The sequence below is a fragment of the Triticum aestivum genome, chromosome 4A (assembly GCF_018294505.1).
Source record: "Triticum aestivum cultivar Chinese Spring chromosome 4A, IWGSC CS RefSeq v2.1, whole genome shotgun sequence".
In the NCBI taxonomy this organism is placed as follows: domain Eukaryota; kingdom Viridiplantae; phylum Streptophyta; class Magnoliopsida; order Poales; family Poaceae; genus Triticum; species Triticum aestivum.
Window position 1 is genome coordinate 208434505 of NC_057803.1, and position 22416 is coordinate 208456920.

The window sequence follows — 22416 nt, forward strand, 5'->3', positions numbered from 1 at the left end:
GATCCCGGACGAAATGGAGATCAATCTCAATGTGCTTCGTTCGTTGATGTTGAACTGGGTTGGAGGCGAGGTAGGTGGCGCTGACATTATCACAATAGACCACGGTTGCTCTTGTGGGGGGACACTTGAGATCATGCAAGAGTTGTCGTAGCCAGCAGGACTCAGCAACACAATTTGCGACACCCCTGTACTCAGCTTCGGCACTGGATCTTGAGACAGTGGGTTGGCGCTTCGAAGACCAAGAAATGATGTCGTTGCCAAGAAAAACGCAGAAACCAGAGGTGGACTTGCGAGTATCAGGGCACCCGGCCCAATCAGCGTCTGTATAGGCAATGAGATCATGTGCGGGTGACTTGTAGAGCTGAATACCGTAATGAGAGGTGCCTTGGAGATACCGCAGGATGCGTTTCACTAACTGCATATGAGTGTCGCGTGGCTCATGCATGAACAGGCAAACCTGTTGAACGGCATAGGAGATGTCTGGGCGAGTGAGGGTGAGGTATTGCAGTGCACCGGCCAAGCTGCGGTAGTATGTGGGGTTGGAAAGCGGTGTACCATCGTGGATGGATAATTTGGAGGAGGTGTCAACAGGTGTGGACACAGGTTTGCAATGTAGCATGTTGGCATGGTGAAGGACCTCAAGTGTATACTGTTGTTGGCAGAGGAACAAACCGGAGGAATTGGGAGTAACATTGATGCCAAGGAAATGATGTAACTCACCAAGGTCCGACATGGAGAATTCCTTCTTGAGAGAGGCGATGATGGAGTGAAGGGTGGCGGCAGTGTTGGCGGTGAGGATGATATCATCCACATAAACCAGAAGGTATGCAATGGTGTGTCCATGGTGGCGGATGAATAACGACGAGTCACTCTTGGAAGCACAAAACCCAATAGACAACAAGAATGCCTTGAACCGAAGAAACCACGTCCGAGGGGCTTGTTTCAAGCCATAGAGAGACTTGTTGAGGAGGCACACATGATCCGGGTGAGAAGAATCAACAAAACCAGCCGGTTGGGAGCAGTAGACAGTCTCCTTGAGATCACCATGTAGAAATGCATTTTTGACGTCCAGTTGGTGAATTGGCCACGAGTGAGAGGTGGCAAGACTGAGTACCACACGGATAGTGGCCGGTTTGACGACCGGACTGAATGTCTCATCATAGTCCACGCCCTCTTGCTGAGTGAACCCCCGGACGACCCACCGAGCTTTGTAACGAGCCAAAGATCCATCCGTGTGAAACTTATGGCGAAAAATCCACTTCCCTGTAACAATGTTGACACCTGCAGGCTTAGGCACCAAAGACCAAGTGAAGTTATTAATTAAAGCATGATACTCTTCTTGCATAGCTTGGCGCCAATTTGGGTCCTTGAGGGCTGATTTGTACGTTGGAGGGATAGGAGAGAGTGGTGTGGTAGATGCATCAGCAAGAAAGAGGCGGCGAGGCATGCAGTAGCCGCGTTTGGCCCGGGTTGTCATCGTATGGGAATTACTTGGGGGCTGAGCTGGTTGTGCATGGTGTGGTAGTCGTGGCGGAGGGGGAGTGGTTGTGCATGCCTCAGATCCCGAGGAAGATGCGATGGGGCAGCCGACAGGCGTGGGCGACGAGGCGGCAGGTGAGGCAGAGCCGACAGGCACGGGGGGCGAGGTGGATGCGGCGTGGGTGGTTGGTGGGGAGGGGGGCGCAGCAGGCGAGGCAGATCCGGACGAGGAGGTGCGCGCCGCGGAATGGGGAGTGGAGGTGGGGTCGGCAGTGGATTGGCCGCAGGTGGAAGCGGGGGCGCGCGGTTGGTGGGGTGGCGGGGGTGGTGGGGTGTGGGGCCCGTACGAGGTTGTTGGGGGCGGCGGATCCGAGAGATCTGCTAAGGATCGGGTGCAGGCGAGCGGATCGGGTGCGGACGGTGACTCTGGAGCCGGTGCTGTGGGCGGGGTATAAGGAAATGAGTGTTCATCAAAAATGACGTGCCTTGACACAATAATGCGCCGTGTGGATAAGTCGTAGCACCTGTAGCCCTTGTGTTCGAGGGGATACCCTAAGAAGATGCACATGGAGTGTGCGCCGGGGTGCCCAAGTCGACGGTGCCACAGATCCGACGTGGAGATGGTGAATGCCGGCGGTGGAGCATGGTTATTGCCGTAGAATGGATATAGGTCACCGTTGCTAACGGAGATCATGAGAACCCTTCGAGTTCGAAGATCCTTCACAAGAAAACCGCAAGGGTAAAATTCAACTGAGCAAGAATTGTCTTTAGTAAAACGATGAACAGAAATTAAGCTAGTGACAACATGAGGAGAAACGAGAACGTCGGTAAGGCGAAAGTCATTGGGAGGAAGAGAGGTGGAGCCAGTAGCCGTGACAGGTAAGTGGTGCCCATTGCCAACCAAAATGCTAGAAGGAACGTGCTTTAAAGAATAACTAGACCGGGTGAGGTTACCTTTATTGCCGGTGACATGAGATGACGTGCCGCTGTCGAAGTACCACTCGGGCACGGGAGCGGAGGGGAAACCACCATTGCTGTAGGCGGCGTTGAGCATGGCCGCGTGTTCCCATGACGAGGGAGGGTGCTGGTGGAACGGAGCGGCGGGCGCCAGCGGGGCGGGGAGGAGCGGATAAGCCTGCGCGTGAGAGCCCGGGCGCGGGTAGGGGATCGCCATCCCGTAGGGCGCGAAGTAGCCGGTGAAGGGCGACGCCAGGGGAGGAGCGGCGTGGCCGCGTCCAGTGTTGTCGCCGCGCCCACGGCCACGGCCACGGCCACCACGGTCACCACCGTCGCGGTCACCGCGTCCACGGCCAGGGTGCGGGAGCGGCTGGGGAGGAGCGGCCGGAGCACTAGTGGAGGAGCGATCCGTACGATCCGTCGGGGCACGGCCGCTCGTGCTGGAGCCGGCAGCAGAGGCACTGCCACCCGTCAGTGCGAACGCGGAGGCGCTCTCTTCGGCCACGCGATGCTCCTGGGATTCCTCGGCCAGGACGACCCGAGAGAGGACGGTGTCGAAGGGCAGGTCCTGGTCACCAAGGACTACCTTGATCGTGTCGAGCCGCTTGTCGAGGCCGTGGAGGAATTGGGTGGTGAGATCCACCTCGGTGACGGCACGGTCGATGTCGGCGAGGGCGTCGGTGAGGAGCTTCATCCGGCGAGCGTACTCGGAGACGGACAGGTCGCCCTGCTTGAGGTTGCGGTACTTGCGGTTGAGGATCATGAAGCGAGCGGCGCGATTGGCAAGGAAGTAGTCGCGGATCTTGTTGCAGAGGGCGAAGGTGGTCGTGGTGCGGACGACGTGATCACACATGGTGTCCGAAAGGGTGGCGTAGATCCAGAGAACGACATGAGCATCGAGCTCGAGGTAGGTGGCGGAAGCATTTGGCGGCGGCGGATGTTCGATGAGGTAGGAGACGCCGTAGCGGACGAGAACCATGAGGAAGAAGGTCTTCCATTTGTGATAGTTGTGATCTGCGGGGTTGAGAAGAAACTTGATGTGGTTGGTGATATGGTCCTGGAAGATGGGAAGGCGGGGAGCGGGCGCCGGAGGAGCAGGGGGAACGCCGGCGTTGAACAGAGGGGCAAACTGGGTGCCGGCTGCGGGAGTGGTGCCGTTGAGGAGAGAGGGGGAGGTGCCGAAAACAAACGGCGGGGAGGAAGCAGTGGAGGAGGCCGCGGCAGGCGCCGTGGAAGAGGACGAGAGATCGCCGGGGGAGGTGGCAGAGCTCGTGGCGGCGGTGGTGGAGGAGGAGGTCGCGGCCATGGGGCGCCTGGTAACTGATACCAAGTTATACCAAGTTGGAGAGATTGTTTCTGTATTCACTGAATCAATAGAGTTACAATGTGTATACATATACCCCGAAGGGAGAGAGCAAGTGCTCCTGGAAAAGTGGCACGCAGGCCATGAGCGTTGCTAGATCCTAATATCTAGGAGAAGACTCAGTTTACAGACTTAACGTTGCACACACACAAGTGACCGTTTAACAGTTTTGCTTTTTTTTTAAGCATTCTACAATTGTGAGTCATGTCCTCCTCAGCAGTGGTTATACAATATGATATGCATTGCCTTTATTTGCTTCCAACTTCGTGTTTACACTCTTTTTTTGCCATGTAAATTATAATTCGCTCGCTCACTAGGCTTTGTTGACTTTTGGAGCTTGGAAGGTCACAGTTTGATGGTCCATGTTGTCCTGCTTACAGTTGCATTTTATCTTTAATATCATCGCTGGGAGCTTGCCGTGAACTAGCATTTTGCAAATTATTTTGTCTACCTCTCAAAACTTAACCACTTTTGTGAAAGCATTTCGTCCTCAGTCTTGTGAGGTGGATTTGATGGACGTGGGTTACTTATGGGGCCTAAGTTGAACTCTGGACGTGTGTTACATATTTCCGCCAAAGTTGCTCATCCTGTATGTAGTAAACTATTTCTGCTCAATACTTTCCTGTTGAGTGTGGTGTTCTATCGCCGAAGGTATAATAGTGATGCATCACACGATTAAGCTAGTATACAAGAACTCTAATAGAAGTACCCAGGCCTCAAAAATTTCATGTGTTGAATTTCTTTTGAATAGCTGTTTTCTCTCACCAATGTCCTGAATGAGATCTGTTAACGACGTACCCTTCTGGCTCATATACTTAAAAACAAGCCATTGTAGTTACTAATGTTGATTATATACATGTTTTCTTAATCAATTTAAATATGTGATCTATCTCAACAAATTACATTTTTTCTTCTGATTTTGGTAGATGGAGTCACTTGAACTCAAAGACAATGGTGAAAACCAACCATCTTTAGAAGCTTCTATTGCTTCAGATGTGATATATGACAAAGCACCTGTATGTCCACACATTGGAAGTGAATACCAGGCAGAAATCCCCAATCTGTCCACAGAGGTTGAGCGCCATCGGCTCATGACCAGCACACCAGAAAGCATCGTACTTGGTTATGATTACCCTGGTATGATTGGGTTAGCTATACCAATCATGTGGGTACCAAGTGAAGTCCATAAGGAGGACGATTTGCGAAGGCAGCATTCTTCAGAATCCGAAGCAAGAGCTAGCGACCAAGGCGAGGATAGTCAGGTGACCTCAATTTACCCAATCAGAAATAATACAAATGCCCATGATTCAACATACCAGGATCAACATTCAATGCTGCCTGTTAATCAGATAGAATCTTGCATCAATCAAGCACATGATGAGAACTTGGCTCCATTCTCTACTCAAGAAGGTCCAGGTTTTATCAATAAGTCGTTGACCCAGCAAGGGGAAATCGAGCAATTTACTCCATTGCCTGGTTTGCCCAGTTCGCTTTGGAGTGGTACTGAGGCAGAATGTTTTATTCTCGGGCTCTACATTTTCGGCAAAAATCTAAGCCTGTTGAGCAGGTTTCTTGGTAATAAGACCGTTGGGGATGTACTCTCATACTACTATGGAATGTTCTACAAAATAAATGCTTATAAAAGATGGTCGGACTGCAGAAAAGCAAGAACTACGAGATGCATTATTGGGGAACGCGTCTTTACAGGTTGGCGGCAGCAGGAGATTATATCTCGTTTGAAATCTGTAATCCTCGAAGGAGTTCATGATTCATTGGTCGAGGTACATTGCAAATGTAGGCCATAGAAATAATTTTGATCTCTTTAAACTTTAGTTTTCGTTTGCTGATTAATTAGTGAAAGGGATCAATATGAAATTATCCCCACGATCAGATGAGTTCTGTCAGTTTGACTCTCACTTTGAACACTTTTTTGTGTACATTCTAGCATTCACTATGTCCTTCTGTGGCTAGATTTGTTTTCTCATTTCTCTTTTAACTTAGATTGTCCGAAGGAACGGTTTGTGCAAAGTCCAATTGATATGTACTACTCAATTTTCTAATTTTGATGTGCAATATTAAAAAAAAATCTCTCACTTGTCTTTGTCACTTTTCTTCTGGTGTATTTTTCTTTTTTTCTCTCTGTTCATGTCGAAGAGTTGTTGCTGGTGCTGCACATATGGTTATTCTTTAAAGATGCCATTGCATGTATGTCTTTGAAGGGAAGTAGGGAACCAATCCATTGAAGTCATCAATTCCGTTTTCCCCAGTTTAACTGTCTGCTCTCGAGTTTTAAAATCTTCTCTTTTGAGATTATCTCTAGTTCGAGCTTTTGGTTCCACTTGCATTGTTCAAAATAGCACGTTTGATCTAGATTTTTCTTCATTTTATACTACTCCAAATCTCCATAGTTCAGGCAGCTGAGTCTGTTTAGTGCTCTACTTCACTTGTATATCAGTATATCTGACTACTCTGATGCAGTTTATATAGATGGTCAGTTACGATTATGAACCTGAAACCTGAAAACCAAAGCCATTGCAGGTGCTTGGTATTGTTTAATCCATTTGGCTGTCCTGATTTCTTCTTATTTTTCTAGCTTTAATTATGTACTTGGTATTGTTTAATCCGTTATTCCCAGGACAAATAAACGAGTGAAATCGTGTTGATCCAAAGCCAAAAAACAAATCTATTCTTCCATCATCCATTTCCATATGCATTATATTGCTTTGTTTTTACCAGGAATTGTATTGCTTTCGTCTGTTGCAGATTTTCAAATCTTTCAACGCCGGACAAGCATCTTTAGAGGATCTTGTCTTGGCTATAAAATCCTCTGTTGGAACAGAAGCTTTTGTGGAGGCTGTTGGAATTGGTAAAGGGAAGCATGATTTGACTGGATATGTTCTGGACCGATCTAAACCAAACCAAGCTCTTTCTGTTCACCCTGACATGCCTACAGGCAAAGATTGTTCCTTGCTTGCTTCGGAAGATATAATTAAGTTCTTAACAGGTGGTTTCAGAATAAGCAAGACAAGATCTAATGAACTTTTCTGGGAAGCTGTCTGGCCCCGTTTGCTTGCAAGAGGGTGGCGTTCAGAGCAGTCAAAAGATGTCAGAACAACTAAGAATTGCCTTGTGTTTCTTGTGCCAGGTATCAAAAAATTCTCAAGAAGGAAACTCACTAAAGGCACTCATTATTTTGATTCTGTCAGCGATGTTCTTAAGCGAGTTGCGGCGGATCCCGTTCTTCTTGAGGTAGAAGTTGGCGGAGCGGACAATGGTGTTACTGCTGAGCAGTGTGGATATGCTACAGACATGAGTCTGAACCATGATGGTCCTTTGGATGGATATCAGGAGCTTCCAAAGTTCACAATTATCGATACTACCTTGGTCCAAGGGGAAGAGCCCTTCAGAGTCAGAGAGCTGAGGAAATTACCACCTGATGTAAATGTCCATTTTGGTCCTTCACGTCATTCTTATAATACTGTGAGTGTCAGTTCTTCAGAGGAGCAAGATGCGGAAGATCAATCATCAGATGACCAGGCAGATTGTCGACAAGTTACAGCTGATGTGGATGATGCCGAAATAGTTTCAGTATGCCATGCAGGCAAAGAAAACCAAGTCAATTCATTGCAAAACATGTTGGCTGCACCATCCTCGAGTTTTCCAGTCAATGGCCATTCTTCTAATGGCAGTATTGAAAAAACTGATATGACATGCCTCTTTGGTCCCAAAACAAAAACTGAAAGGCTCAAGTATTTAACCCCAGTGTCAAAGCAGAAGCTTATCCAGCTGTAGCAATGATCAGACCAGTCAGCACAGCTTTTCTTTCTCAAAAGGACATGGTTTAGAGAGAAAGAAAATCAAGCCGCTGTGGACTTCAACAAAACCAACTGCAGCTGATGTCAGTGAAAATTTCGGACTAAAATAATTGCGAGATATTCCACGAAGGAGAAGCCATGCGAGCAGATAACGGTTGCATCAAACTCTTGTACCACTGACAGATCAAACGAGAAGGTGAATGTGTCCAGTTTAAACGAGGACAAGTCATCTGAGTGCAAGGTCGAGGTGGTTCCTGAAGTTCGTTCAAAGATCAGAACCGCTGAGGCAAGTTACCAAAGGGGCGCAGGTTACTATTTTGGTTAAACCGGAGACATCACTAGATGATAAGACAAGCACGAGGGTATGTGTCGCTTCATCAGACGATCATGGTTACATGAAGGCTGAGGAAGGCCTTGCCATTTCAAACAGCGATTGTGTCCATGATGTTTCAGAGGCAACAGGACAACCTTCTAGCCTGCAACCTGATCTGGCTTCACAGGTGAAGTCTCGGAGGCATGGAACCAGGAACAGACCTCCAAGTGCAAAAGCTTTGGAAGCACTTGCCTTGGGGTTCCTTGGAGGAAAGCGTAAGGGTGACCCCAAAAACCCTGGGACAAGCAGCCCCCCCCCCAGAGAGCTCGCAAAATCCTTGGTTTGTACGCCTACAAGCAGTGGCACAGACAAGTCCAGCATGGAGGTTGATTTGCAACAGTGAACAGATTGTTACATGTTTCTTGGTGCAAAAAAGGGCACCATATTGACATTGTGGATGATCAATATCAAGTGGAACATTAGGTCTTCAACTTCAACTAGACTTGACGCGAGTTGTCTGCATCGATCTTCCCTTATGAGGCACCTTGCACTTTGTGATTCGTAACATTTACAATGCAATGGCCAACTGGTGGATAGTCTTTGCAAAACGCAACTTGTACTCAATTTATTATGGATCGGAGGGAGTAGTAGCCAATTTATTACTCCGTCGGTCCCAAAATAAGTATCTCAACTTTGTACTAAGCCTCAGACACTTATTTTAGGACAGAGGAAGTATGTGCTTACATGATATACACTAGACCGTTGTAGGTGTGCGTTGCTACGCCCATCTATTTTGGCACTATAATATTATGATGGATGCAACTGTATGTAAATGTAGTAGCTTGATGGTGTGATATAACTAAGGGTAATATTGCAATCATGTATAAGTTATAAGTTGATTATTAGTTTTTGTAGGATTATGTTAGATGGTAAGAAGGTTGGTACCAGTTTGATTTTGTGGTTCTAAACAACGGAAGGAGGAAACAAGAGAGGCAAAGAAGAAAATGTATGGATTATTTTTTCAGTAATGTATGGAATACTATAATAGCTGCAGTAAATCGGTCATAAAAAATTATTCCAACAAAATCGTAACGATGCCCAGCTGGTGAATATCTTAATTGGCAACTCATGTAGCAGAAGACAACCATATGCCGAAGTATATATGCTGTCCGCATTACAGATATAACATAGCTATGCCAACTTCTACTCCTGCTTAGTGAACTTCTGCTTCCAATAGACTGACGGGTGTACCTCCTTCCTACATCCGTCATCATTTTATTTTCAGGTAAGCAAGAGCAGTTTTGTTCCCATGGAACACATCGTACAGAATGCTAATCCTGTACGGATATATTCACATGTAACGCTCATTTGTTAGCGACTCATGTGATGATCGACAACTGCTACCTGGATCCATTGAACACCCCCCCCCCCCTGTAAACATAGAAATGTCATTATTTCTTAAAAGGCACAACAAAAAGCTTTTGCATTTCATGTAAAAGTGACTATCGAATAGATACAGTGATAAAAAGTACAGAATGTACAAGAAAATTTATATGGTTGGACACTGCTGTGGCATCCAGAAAATTAGAGGTGGTGCAGGCACATTTCTTTCTTTGCAACAACAAAACCTCACAAATTCTAAGCTTCCGGATAGTGTTCAGTGCAGCTGTACAATTCAGTTATGTGTGTCAGCGCCATACAGCGAGCACCTATAGCTACTATTGCATATGATGAATCTGCATATATCATACATTTCTAGAAAGCTAGGAACATGAGAGAATTAATACACCACTAAGCATTTGAAAGAAATTTCAAAGATAACTGAGCATAGTCATGTTTGAAGCACGGATGCCTTAACATAGCAAGAGATTACAAGGATTAGTGATTACTCTAAATTAAACTCTGCACTTTAGCAGAGAATACTGCAGCAAACCAACAAGTGATAGCATTACCAATCTGGGCAACTGCCAAATGCGGGGACTGAAACATTATACTCTCAGGCAACAAATCATTGAAGTTCAAAACAGTGTCTCATCTTCCAAATGGTTAGTCCCTAAAACTTCTAATCTAGCAGAACCAGCCAATCTAGCAGAACCGATATCAAATCTGTCAAGATAGAGAACATGCATTAATTTTGTAGTACAGAGAACAGTATCAAAAAGAAAATCTAGCATCATTAGATGAATAATTAGGGGGAATGGGGAGGTATGAACAAGGGACAACAAGAAGAACAGTAAAGATGAATTACCGATCTATATTTCTCCTATGGCTGCCAGAGAAGGTTCTGCGTAAGTGAGGGGAGTGAGGAAGGAGCAGCAGGACGATGGATATTATATGGACCCCCGTGGACGGGAGGAAGAGGTGAATCGACATTGGTAACTGACCTTCAATTATCAGCCAACGGAGAGTGCGCGCATCGATTGACATTTAATAGACCCTGATTTACTTCCTCAATCAATCGACGGCGATTCAACTCCAAACAACAACCGAAGGTTCGCTGTTCCGCCACTGCTCCATTGAATTCCCAGTGACGCGACCTGGCGGACGGTTAGATGCACCTGTCACCGCCCAGCGCCCGGTGGAGTCGCTCGGCAAGCCGACCCCCCGATGCGAGCCACCGGCGCCAAGCGTCGGCCGCCACGCGAAAGTTGCCCATGGGGGCCGCAATGCGAAGCGGTTGCTGAAAGAATCGACAATTTTTATTTTTATAAGGTAAACCACGTAGGAAGGATACTAAAAGCCCATTGGGCCGAATTTCACCAGGGACGCCGAAAAAACGGCCAGAGCAGCGGCCCAGGACGGTTCGTGCTTGATAACAGTGAACTAAGCCTGATTAGTGCGATTCACAACAAATCTGACGATTGAGAATGCCCCAAGTTGATGATCCGACGGCTGAAAATGCTAATGGTCCGAGAGGGCAGGAAAAGTGCTCAGTTGTAATGTATTTAAATGTCCCATCATGCTTTGGTTGATAACTCGTCTTGGTCTCGGCCCAAGATCTCCAAGACCACATATACAACTTATATATTCAGTTTTTTTAGATAAACAGCGTAGCTTTATTAGATACCAAAGGTTTAGGGATACATAAATGATCTGGAGGCGCGAGAAGCCACATATGACGCCCAACATCTAGGGTTGAGCCCATTTTAGCTAATCTATACGACTCCATTACTGCTACGCTGCTCATGGCTAAAGGTCACTACCAGAAAACAGACTTTTCCCCACGGCTAAGAACCCACAGGAAAAAGCCAAATCCCGTCAGGAAAATATTTCCTGACGGTACCCGACAAGAAAATTTCGCCAGGAATAAAACGACAGGGAAATCTTTTAATGCCTGACGGCCAGCCGACAGGAATTATTTTCCTGACGGTTATTCCTGTCGGCTACCCTCAGGAAAATCTTGATGCTGTCAGGTTTATAGGTAGACTTATTGTGACGGCCAGCCTACAGGGAAAATGGCACGCATGAAAATGAATTATGTTGAGCATGTATTTTTCTTTCTAGGATCAATGTTGAGCATGTATCTGACAAATCCATATCCTTCTATAATTACAAATTTATTAGCACATATCAATGGTCCACGTATGATCCCATTAAGTGAAAATCCACATCATATCTTCGTACAAGCATCCAAAACCAGTATATACATAGCACGTATCCATGCATGATTGAACATCTGGTAGATGACATCTGAAAATTTTAATTGCTGTTGTTTTATTTGCTCAACAGCAGTAACATGTCAGTTGTACTAAGTCCACTGGTTCATGATCTGGAGCATCATCTACACCTTCATAAGTTTCTAAGTCACCTTAGGCTACCACCATGTTCTCAACATCATTGTTGCCTTCGCTGTTGCCATTGCCGACGTGGTCGCCCATAGCACCATCCTCCAAGCTAACAGAGGATAACTCGGTGTTCCCTGCAAAGTCATGTACACAAGTAACGGGAATAATATTGGAAAGAGAAGGAGATGATGACCAACATCTTTCACCATATGAGTTGTTATCCGCTTAACTCTTTCAAGTTTCATCTTTTAGCATATCTATACAATATATCCTACAGCCCCATGAAACATATATTTTATATTTTAAAGTGGCTCCAAAAGATAATCTGGTCCACTTGATGATAATTTAGCTAATCAAGGACTAAAAAAGGATGTTCATTTAGTTTTTCTTTGTAAATCTTAGATATGGCATATGGCAGCAATGCAATCATTAGATGTTATACTACATCTTGGTGCTTTATAAAATAATGGATAGGATTAAACAATACTCACTGGTAGCTTCATGTTCGACCTTGTGCCCACTAGGACGACATTCTTAACGAGGTCCTGCCCTTTTTGCCCTGATGAAAAATGTGCAATCTCAAGATTCCAATCAAGAATAGATGATTTTGTTCAGAACAAGACTAAAGATTTCTGGAAAAGCAGAGTATACTTGTAGCCAGCGGAATAACAGTTTATCTAAAAAGATGACCAAGAAGGCAAGAACTTAAGAGATTGCATAATCCCCTAATTTTAGATATATAGTAAATTCAGCTTCATCTAAACTAACATGATGGGTGAAGATTGTAATTCAAGGAAGTAAAATAAATTAATGGGGTTAGGTAGACGTTGGCTAAACAATGGCTCCAGATTCAATGCACAAGAGCCAAAGACTGGACAAGAAGACCTGAGCTAAATCATGCCCTCAAAGAAGATCCAGCATGCCATACACCCTTGAGTAACTGAGGAATATGACTGCCAGTCTAGATACATGATGGAAGTAACACACAAATCAGATAGATATGCATGTGCATTAATCACCTCATGTTGCTGACCTGCGAGAACTTCATAAAGAAGAGGTATGTACTCCTCATAGTCTTCAGCATCCATGGGCTTGCACCTGAACCAAAACACACACACGCGCGCGTAAAACAGAGCACGGACACGCACTGACTCACTCTTCGAACAGGGCATATGCGAACAGGTGCCGAGCTCAAGGGATGACATGTTCCAAACAACAAGGTACCTGCGACCAAATATGTGTTCAGGAGAAGATTAGAGGAATGGATTAGTGGCGTTGTGCATATGAGGAGAGACTGAGTTAGCATCAGGGATAGATGGTGTATAGTTTCAAAACAATTTACACTACCTCATCATAAATAAGTAATTTGCCAAATAAATAAGGACAGCAACAAATAATAAGGTAACAATTTGAGAGATAATTGCCACATAAAGGCAAGTATGTATATTTCCAAAGTGTGAGAGGTACCTGAGACAGGTTTTGCCTTGCCCTTCCTTCCACTACAAAGACTTCTAAAGATGAGAAACAAAACCTAAAAGAGAGTGGCACAACTATCAGTGATTACGAGTCGAACGACTAGTCTAGACTAGTCGCTCGACTAGTCTACGAGTCGCAGAGTGGATGTCGACTCATTTTCTCGTGTAGACTACAAATACGAGTCGAGCCGTGGATGGACTAGTCGACGACTAGTCTGGACTAGTCGACATATATGAGTCGAGCGACTCAAAAAAGAGAGCTGCCTCAGCTGGGACGAGGCGCCGCCAGCACCCACTGCCCTGCCGCCGCCGCCGCCACCCACCGCAGGGACGGCGGATGGCGCAGCCAGGTGCGGCGGCCGGCTGGAGCTTGTGCTCAGGCGGCGGCCATGGCCGTGACCCGTAGGGGCACGCGGCCTTGAGACGGGAGAGAAGGAAGAGAGAGAGAGGAGAGGAAAGGAGGAGGCATGGTGGTGGTCGGCGGGCTCGCGGCGGCAGCGGCCGGGACCGGCGGAAGGCGGCAGGAGGCGCGGGTCGCGTGCACGCGTGCTCTCGTGCGTGATGGCGCTGGCGGCGGCGATTGGAGAGGTCGGGAGCTAGGGTTCCAGTGGCTGGGGGCTAAGTAGGCTGGCCATTTGGGCCCAAATGGGCCAGCTGGGGGGTGATGCGTGGTGCTGGGCTAGTATTTAGACAGTGGCTGGTCCTATTCCATACCCACTTGGGCCCAGAACACTGCATAGCTCAATGATTTAGACAGTGGCTGGTTTTATTGCATACTGTACTGTTAGTAACTTAGTATATACTACATACTACCACTAGGTATTAGTAGCTGAGTACTACAGTACCATGTCGACTAGTCTAGCACTAGTCTAGACTAGTCTCGATTAGTCTATGAGTCTCTACCTCGGAACGACTCGTCGACTTGTCGACTCGTAAACCTTGACAACTATGCAAATAATTACTTACATTGCTAACTAAAATATGACTAACTTGCTTCTAAAATTGAACGTTTACTGCCAAAATTATTTGTGAAGGGAGGCGATATATAGAAGTTGTACCAGTGTGGCTGCAGCTTCAACAAAGGATCCTTGATATGGCAGATTCAAGCTACAAGAAATCAAGCATGAAAAAAGAGTAAATATTTGACATCTGATTTCAAGACATTATACTACAATTTGCTCATAAAGTTTTTCAAATGTACATAAATACATAAATACCACTGAGAAAGCAGCTATAGGCCTCATCTTTATATGCGGTACATATTCTAAAAGTACATATCTAGCAATGATACAAGAAGCTTTTCAGTTTCTCAATTATATTAGCTAACATCAGTGCTAATAACACAACCAATTGTAGGTCCTAAAATTTTGAGATATGTGAGAGAACAAAACTCTTTCTAGCAAATTGAAAATTGAACAAATCAACATACTGAAAACAGATGCAAAGGGACCCTTATTTTCCCACTCACAAGCCTACTCTTTTCACCAATGAGCCAGCAAAAGAAGGAAATCAAGATCCGGATGCCCTCAGATCTAGATTCTACATAAATTGTATGAACAACTAAAGATCCTGACTTCGTTATTTGGATGACCATGGTTGGACTTACCACAGAAAAATGGATCAACTGGCTTGGACAAAACGGAGAGGAGGAGGCCGCTGCTGTCACGTCAGACGAGGAGGAGCAGGCAGTTTACTGGATGTGCAACAACAGACTTACCCAGATCTGGAGCAGGGAGCACGGGGTACAATCATCGCGTCCAGGGAAGCCGTGTTGGGCGGAGTGGTCCGACGAAGGTGGGATGCGGATGCAGCAAGGGTCGGAGCTGCAGGCAAGCGACGGTGGAAGTCACAGACATTAAAGGTGGGCTTCGGTGGCGGATGCAGGTTGACCCGGGCGGCGGTGGTGGAGGTGAGAGACGACCAGTAGTGGAGGTCGGGAGAGTGGAGGGCGAGCGGCGCCGGAACGATTTAGGGCGGCGGCGCCGGCCAGGAAGTTTGAGGAGGGCGGCGGCCATGGAGCAGATGTGAGATGGGGACGCAGCTCCTCTGACGTACGGCGCACTCGCTGACGTGTGGACCCGGACCCACGCGTCAGTGGCCCAACGTCAGGTGGCCGTAGGTCAGGGGATCCGGCTCCGTGAGATGGAGAGATGGGACGAAGTGGGGAATTGGTGGTCTAGGGATTCTATTCATCTGGATGGGCCTTTTTCCTGTAGGCCCATACACACAGGAAAATCGGCGGAAGTTTCATTTGAGGCGCCAAAGCGAAAAAAACGCGGGAGGTAAGAATTTCCGGCGCCAGAGCCCGTTTCGCGGTGGTGAAATGGCGGGCTGGGCCTCAGATATTTTTCCTCTGGGCTGGACTCTCAGGAAAATAGTCAATTTTCCTGGGAGCCAAATTTAGCCCGTCAGGAAAATTTATATTCCTGTGATGGGCTTCGGGCCTCACAGGAAAATTCGTCACCTAAAGGAAAAGTACAGTTTCTGGTAGTGGGTGCAAGCCAGAAAAAAGGATCTCGGAGATCTAATTTCCGTGAAAATCATACAGTGAACTCCAAAATTATTTGCCGACTCGATCTCCTTGACTCCCAGACGGTCAGAAGAAACTTGAAGCTTTTCTAATAGATCAACTGTGGCGGCTTTGATCGTTGAAATCAAGCTTTTACTCCAAGGAGACAGAGAGCTTAAAATTGTTGCTATATCTCGTGATCGAAACATTGTTTGCCATAGACTTGCCCAGTTGGGGCGTTCTTCTCCATGTGCAACTGTCTGGTTGCGCTCAGGTTTTAGTCTTGATGAGATTGTAAGCCTATGTGGCCAAACCATTCACTAATATAATTTCTTTTACCCGAAGAAAAAACTTGAAGCTTTTATAATTGGAGATCTTGGACCAGTGCTAGCGCTTCTCCGCAGGCCTAGGCTTCCAACGTTTCAGCCCTTCTACTCGTAAAAAGAAAACGGTTCAGGCCTTCAAACACCACTGCTGATGCGCCGCAAGTACATGCCCGACTGCTCTTGTTTGACATAAAGTCATAGCACCTTATTTCCCGAATATATGAAAATATACCTGTTGATGAAGAGATGCGTTGATAGGGGACTTTGGAATTTATTCTCGTGAATGGCCCGGCGTCGTGCATACCAGATGGACCACAACGTAACAAGGATCTCAACAAACTTGACGTCGCTTAATGTGTTGCACAAATCGAAAAGCCAGAACTTGGTGTCCGGTGTTTTATTTAGGACAGTAAAACTAAACCAATTTCGAGCCTTCTCAGGTTTCTAGGAATGATTTTGAAAATCTTGGCCGTCAGATCTGATCTATGTCCCGACCTTTATTGAACGTTCTTTTTACTGGGCCGAATGTCCTAAAGGCAGCTGCTCCACTGAAAAAGTCTGAGTCCTCTCATTCACCGGGCCTTTTCTACATGCCCGATTAGCTAAACGACTTCGATCCACGACCACAAGCGAGGATTTGTCGCTACGAGAGAGCGAGAGGGACGAGCCGACGCCGTCATCCTCCAAGAGTAAGGATGGCAATGGGTAGGGTATGGGGCGGGTAGAGCAATATGAAAGTGTGACGAAGACATCAATACCATTGTTACACCCACAGCCCCTACTGCTATACATATTGGACCAATTACTAGAGCTCGCGCACGCCAATTAAATTACCAGGCACTTTCATTTCTTGGTAATGATTCTAATGTTCATGAGAATATGATGCTGCCTAAATTGGATACATTTGTCTTGCTTACAAATGAAGGGCCTAGCCTGGACAAGAAGGATGAAAATTGGAGCAAGATCAAGGATGGGGATGATGGCATGCGCAGGGGAACAAGAACGGAGTTACAAGTGATGATTTCAGGACTTTGAAGCCACCATAATGAGTGTATGAAGCCTTGGACGAAATATATGACACTTCATAAATTTTATCTAGAGGCTATGATAGGTGTTGCGTCACCTTATTATTGGGCCAGACCCATGTAATTTCAGTATACTTGAGTATAGGCTGTTTTTAGAGTTCGTATGTGTGGGGAAACAAGAGATAGAGTTGGTTTCGGACCCCTCCAAGGCTCACGAAATTCCCTCCTCTTCCTCCATATATACATCCCTTAGGGTCACTATGACGAGACACAAAATGTCATCGAATAGCTAATAACGTCACAAATTACCCCTAAGTGACATTTTATGGGCGTCACAAGGATCATCACGGAATCCCCGTCACAGATTACTCCTAGTGACGGCGCGCGCAAAATAACGTCACTGGATATAGGACCATCAGTGACGTTCTCTAGAACATCATCAAGTTGTTACTTTTGTGACAATCGATTAATGTCACACGCTACGAGAAAAAATTCCATATTGCACCATATTCAGTGATGTAGGAACGTCACAAATTCATGCCACGTCAACACCCAAGCAGACTATCCCACAGCTAGCATCATTAGTTTCATTATTGGTGAAGATGACACCACATATATTTGATTTATTTTGAATTTAAATTATGACAAATGATTAAATCCACCATAATCCAAATGCATATGACAATAATTATTTAATTCATATGAGATTATATAAATATAAGTTAAGATCCAAATCACATCATAAATTTATGATATTATATATTTAATCGTCTCAGCCAATTCGTCCTCTTGTGTTTCATAGTAAAAATTAACACTGACTCACGAGTTTGACAGAAGAATAGACAAGTTGAAAAGCAATATTTAGATAAGTAAAGACCACATGTGTTATCGTGATGATTGCAATGTATGATTCAACAACTATCTTTCCATCGCAAAAGGATGGCCTTCATGCATCATTAAGTTTGGATTAGGACTGCTAAGTTGCTTGCTAAGTTGCTTGAGCCCTTAAGAGAAAACCAATCAGGATATCCGTCTCTTGTTGCTTCTTTTGCCAGGCTTCATTCTTCTCTTGCTCGATCTTCTTCACATCTTCCAATTATTCGTGTTGCTTCCTCTACACCTCTTCAAATTCTCTCGCTTGTGCTTCAAGTCTCACCACTAACTCCTCTCAGTGCCTATAAATTGACAAAACATAACAACGTTGCATCTTGATGAGATGAAAACAGACAAGATAAAAAGGTGAGAGTACCACTAAGAAGCTTACAATCTATCAAAATGTGAATGTAAAATAGAGAGGTGCATTATTAAATGTGAAGGCAAACATATGGATGGGCAAATGAAACAGTAAACTGAAGAATAACTTATAATGGTAAAAACATGCATAACTAAGAGATAAATTTCATTTATCATTCTGAAAAGGAGCAAGCATCACCGATAAGATATCAAGTTAGTAACCTAGGCAAGAAGCAACTATGCTTGGACAACAACTTTAAGATCAAACTCAACCAACCTATATCAATCTACTAAAAAGCAAGCATATAAACCAATCAACAAATCATACTAGATTTCAGGATTAGAAACCATGCATTACAATCTTATTCTCATGCCTTTGTGTTGTAGCAGCAAAAACCATGTATTTCTCATTACAATAATTATTATTTTTATGTTACTTTGGATTATTGGATTTGGATCAAACCATATATAAACAGCGAAGCACTCCTCAGTTTATTACAAGAACTGAAGACAAATGTCTTATTCACAAGTATTTGTGTATGCATTTTCTTACTATCATGAGGGCACTATGCACAGGCAGAAAAGCATGAAAAAAATAAACAACAAGAACACAACAAGAAACAAGACAAGTACCTGTCATTTGCATCTCTCGCCTCTTTATCCTCTTGCTCAATTCTTTCTTCTAGAACTCAGATCCTTGCTGATGAATTAGAGTTCCCAAATCTCCCGGATCTTGATGCATAACTCATGCTGGAAAGGAAGGTGCTATGGGCGTTTTCTTCCTTTAGAACTTCAGCCACAATCATTGAATCAAACACTGGTTGTCACTTTTGATTGTGTTTCCCTTTTCTTTTCCATTGCATTCTATTGTATAAAGGAAAACATTGATGCTCAAGTAAGGCAAAGTTCATATGATGGATACACTCGATCAATATGAGAATCATTTCAAGTCAAAAACAATAAAGGAAGAAATCTTACATAAGCTAGATGTGTCGGCTCGCTCATGCTGTTAGTATGGGTCTCTTTGAAAAACTCAATGGGACTTGGCTCCTGACTATTGTACTTGCCGTTTTCCTATATATGAAAATCTAACATTACCACTCCATATATACTGACAAGATACGATAGACATAGGACTAGAAGTAAGGTATTTGGAATGCTTACAATTTTGCTGAAAGTGGAAACATAAGACCTAATTAAAGCCAGTGAATGCACACTGATGTACACATTATTCAAGATGTAAGTCCACACGATATATTACCATTGCTTTGGACATAGCAAGAGTGGCTTCCTCTTCATCTCTCAAAGCCCCTTCCTAGAGCTTACATGAATATAATAAAGTAGATAAGTTAGGATGCAAGCACGGGATGCACTAATATCGTGTATTACTAATTGTTAAAGTGAAATTAATGGAAAACATTTACTCTTGCTTGCACTATGAGTAAGCATATGGATGGAGGAGTACTTGTAACGTAACTGACTGATTTAGCTATTACAAGTTGGCTTCGCATTGGTGGTAGACAAAAAGAAACTAGATTGTGTAAAACAGGCATAACTCGTAAGCAGGCAGCAGTGCCAACAAGAAGTTCATGTCAGAATGTATAAATACAAAATGGAGATCTCACGCATTGGGATCTAACAAGTAAAGAAATCAACATGCATGGTGCAGCTAGGTCACAGTCAGGGAGAAGCAGCCAGCAAGCCAATAAAAACAAGACTAGAATGTTCAGAATAAAAAAAACAGCAAAAATATATGATCACCGGAGCTACTGGCATGGTTTAGAAACCAGAAAGTTTACTACTATTTCAGAATTAAGGCTCGATGGATGGTGTTGTATGTTTGCAAAGTAGGAGCAGGTTGATTTTACCCAACTTAGTATGTCAGCTTAGTATGGCATAGTTTAGAAACCAGAAAGTTTTACTACTATTTCAGAATTAAGGCTCGATGGATGGTGTTGTATGTTTGCAAAGTAGGAGCAGGTTGATTTTACCCAGCTTAGTATGTCAGAATATAGTAAAAAAAAACTAAAGTTTACCATGTATCTACTTTTATCAAGTTCTGGGCGTACTGAAAATGCTTGTGGGCTTCAGACGCTTAACATCACGGGTAGCTAAATTAGGAGAGGCACGTCAAACATTAAGTTTAGTTCTCTTTTGACTAGTACTGTAGACAAAAGTACACTGATACAGAGCTATACATCTCCTTAAGGAGTCAAAATCAAGTGCAGTCTCAGTCTTTATTCAGTTTTGACAGACTAGTTAAGGACTATTTATGGGACAACAGAACCACAAACATAGAATTCAGTTTCACGTTTTAACATAGATAAAGTGGTTGCATCAAGAAGCTAGTTTATCCTGACATATAGATACAGGGATACAAGGATGCACTTCTTCCTGCTTGTAATTAGTTCTCCTTTTATATGCTGCATACTTTAGTTCATGTGTTTATGTTCATCTGATTATGACACCATACAGCGATCAAGAGCATCTAGTTTTATTCATTACAGCAGGGTACAACCATCAGATGGTTAACATATAATTTTCTTCTGAATGCAAGAGTAGCCATACAAGCACATGGAAGCAAAAGAAATCTCCCAGCTAAGGCCACACATCTCATACCTAACTGAACTTTTCCATAACGGCTAACAGTGCTACAGTAGCATATATTCAGGTTCATCCCTTTTGACAATAGCAGACTATAACAAATGCAAAACCATGGTCACTATTGCGGTTTTGCACACAGACCTATTAATAGGATATCAAGTAAAGTTATCTAGCAAGAGGTTCAGGCTTTTTAACATCGCAGGCTGTAGCAAATCCTAATTGCAGAGAAGGGCGAGGTGATTAGTACTAGTATGCATGAACCCTAATCATTGAACGCCAAGGGGTGGCTGGATGAGGAGGGCGGCATGAGGAAATCACCGAAAAGTCGTCGGTCGCTGGGGAAAAGAGAGCCGGGTGCTCACTGGGCGGGTTGATGCGGTGGGTCCAACCTCGGCGGCGGGGCAGCCTCCTTCAATCTGGCATCACGGGTCGCTGCAGTTGGGGGAGAAGAGGGCCGGGTGCTCGCGGGGCTGGATGTTTGGGTGGATCCGAGCTCGGCCTGTAGGGTGACCTCCCCCGATCTGCCGCCGCCAGTCGTTCCAATCGGGGCTGTAATCTTGGGGAGAAGAGAGCCGGTTGAATCGGGGCAGAAGAAAGATGCGGGGTAGGCAGTGGCTCTTCGCGGGTGAAAAGGAGGAATTTGGCTGGGTCCTTGACGAGTGGGGACACAGTGTACACGAGGAATGATTTATTTTCAGTATTTATCTTCCACTCTAATACCATGTAATTCATTTACTTCGAAATAAATATCAAATTATTATTAGAAAAAGGAAATCTTATATAAACATTATGATTCAGTATTTTCCATGTAGTTTTTTTAGATAATTGTAAATAAATATGCCGAAACTTGTACACAATGGTCTTAAATATGTTTTTCTCGCCCACAAGGATTCCTGCGGCATCGATCCCGACCACAACGGAACTGGTGGTTTGATTTTGATCGGAATCCAACGACAAAGAAATCATTTGTATCTGTTGTAGAACTGGATGGTTCATCATATAGATAAATTATTTAAAAAATTAGATAGAACGAAATAACGTCACCTCAGGCGTGCCCCATTCAAGTTGTTTGCCCAACAACTATCTATTTACATATAAGAATAAAAATAAGATTTTCCATCTACTCTCATCTTTCCATTTTAATTTTTTACATAGAGCGAAACGACATTACCTTATGAGCGCCCAATTGAAGTTTTCAACACATCCACTACCTATTTATTCCAGATATAAGAACAAAATAGCTATGTTAAAAATATATGTTTTTTCCATTGCCCATTCACTCTCTTATTCCATTTCTATTTTGAGATAAACAACATCAGATCACAAATGCCCGATTAAAGTTTCTTGCCGAGTCACTACCTATTTATATTAGAAAGAACAAAATAACCATCTCAGAAAAAAGAGAAAACAGACCAAGGTTTTCAATTTATAAAAAATAATAAAATATATGTCTTGCATGGCTACTACCTACTTATATTTTATTTGCGGGATACTACCTACTTATATTAGATAGAACAAAATAATTACAACGC

At 44.4% G+C, this 22416-nt stretch overlaps 1 protein-coding gene, 1 long non-coding RNA gene and 1 pseudogene across 13 annotated transcripts; 1 reads left to right on the plus strand and 2 right to left on the minus strand.

Moving 5' to 3' along the window:
• Positions 1 to 8807, plus strand: part of LOC123085839 (uncharacterized) — a 10150-nt pseudogene extending 1343 nt beyond the window's left edge.
• Positions 8808 to 11452: 2645 nt separating this feature from the next.
• Positions 11453 to 14973, minus strand: LOC123085840 (uncharacterized). Of its 7 annotated transcripts, none has more exons than XM_044507545.1 (6): positions 14905 to 14973; positions 14246 to 14294; positions 13180 to 13243; positions 12746 to 12936; positions 12204 to 12271; positions 11453 to 11846 (listed from the first exon to the last, which is right to left on the minus strand). In XM_044507545.1, the coding sequence occupies exons 1-5, from the start codon at positions 14937 to 14939 to the stop codon at positions 12233 to 12235; spliced, it is 378 nt and encodes a 125-aa protein (XP_044363480.1). In that variant the 5' UTR covers positions 14940 to 14973; the 3' UTR covers positions 11453 to 11846; positions 12204 to 12232. The 7 variants fall into 7 exon arrangements, 4 of the variants coding, with proteins under 4 accessions (XP_044363480.1, XP_044363481.1, XP_044363479.1 ...); XM_044507546.1 differs by having other exon boundaries at positions 12732 to 12936; XR_006440000.1 differs by having other exon boundaries at positions 11453 to 12271; positions 12732 to 12936; positions 14794 to 14932.
• A 2813-nt stretch (positions 14974 to 17786) lies between these two features.
• LOC123085841 (uncharacterized) lies at positions 17787 to 21521 on the minus strand. 6 transcript variants are annotated; one of them, XR_006440004.1, is made up of 5 exons: positions 21203 to 21521; positions 19445 to 19601; positions 19259 to 19354; positions 18914 to 19144; positions 17787 to 18222 (listed from the first exon to the last, which is right to left on the minus strand). It is a non-coding gene; the product is annotated as an uncharacterized lncRNA (long non-coding RNA). The 6 variants fall into 6 exon arrangements; XR_006440001.1 differs by having other exon boundaries at positions 19542 to 19601; positions 21203 to 21515; XR_006440006.1 differs by having other exon boundaries at positions 19259 to 19595; positions 21247 to 21521.
• Between the last annotated feature and the right edge of the window lie 895 nt (positions 21522 to 22416).

Bases quoted from the DNA above. Each gene is read 5' to 3' on its own strand.
- LOC123085840 (XM_044507545.1), bottom strand. From the start codon at position 14,939: ATGATTGTACCCCGTGCTCCCTGCTCCAGATCTGG. The intron at 14,295-14,904 runs GTAAGTCTGTTG...GATTTCTTGTAG, and splicing joins GCTCCCTGCTCCAGATCTGG to CTTGAATCTGCCATATCAAG. The intron at 12,937-13,179 runs GTACCTCTCACA...ATTTGGTCGCAG, and splicing joins CAAGGCAAAACCTGTCTCAG to GTACCTTGTTGTTTGGAACA.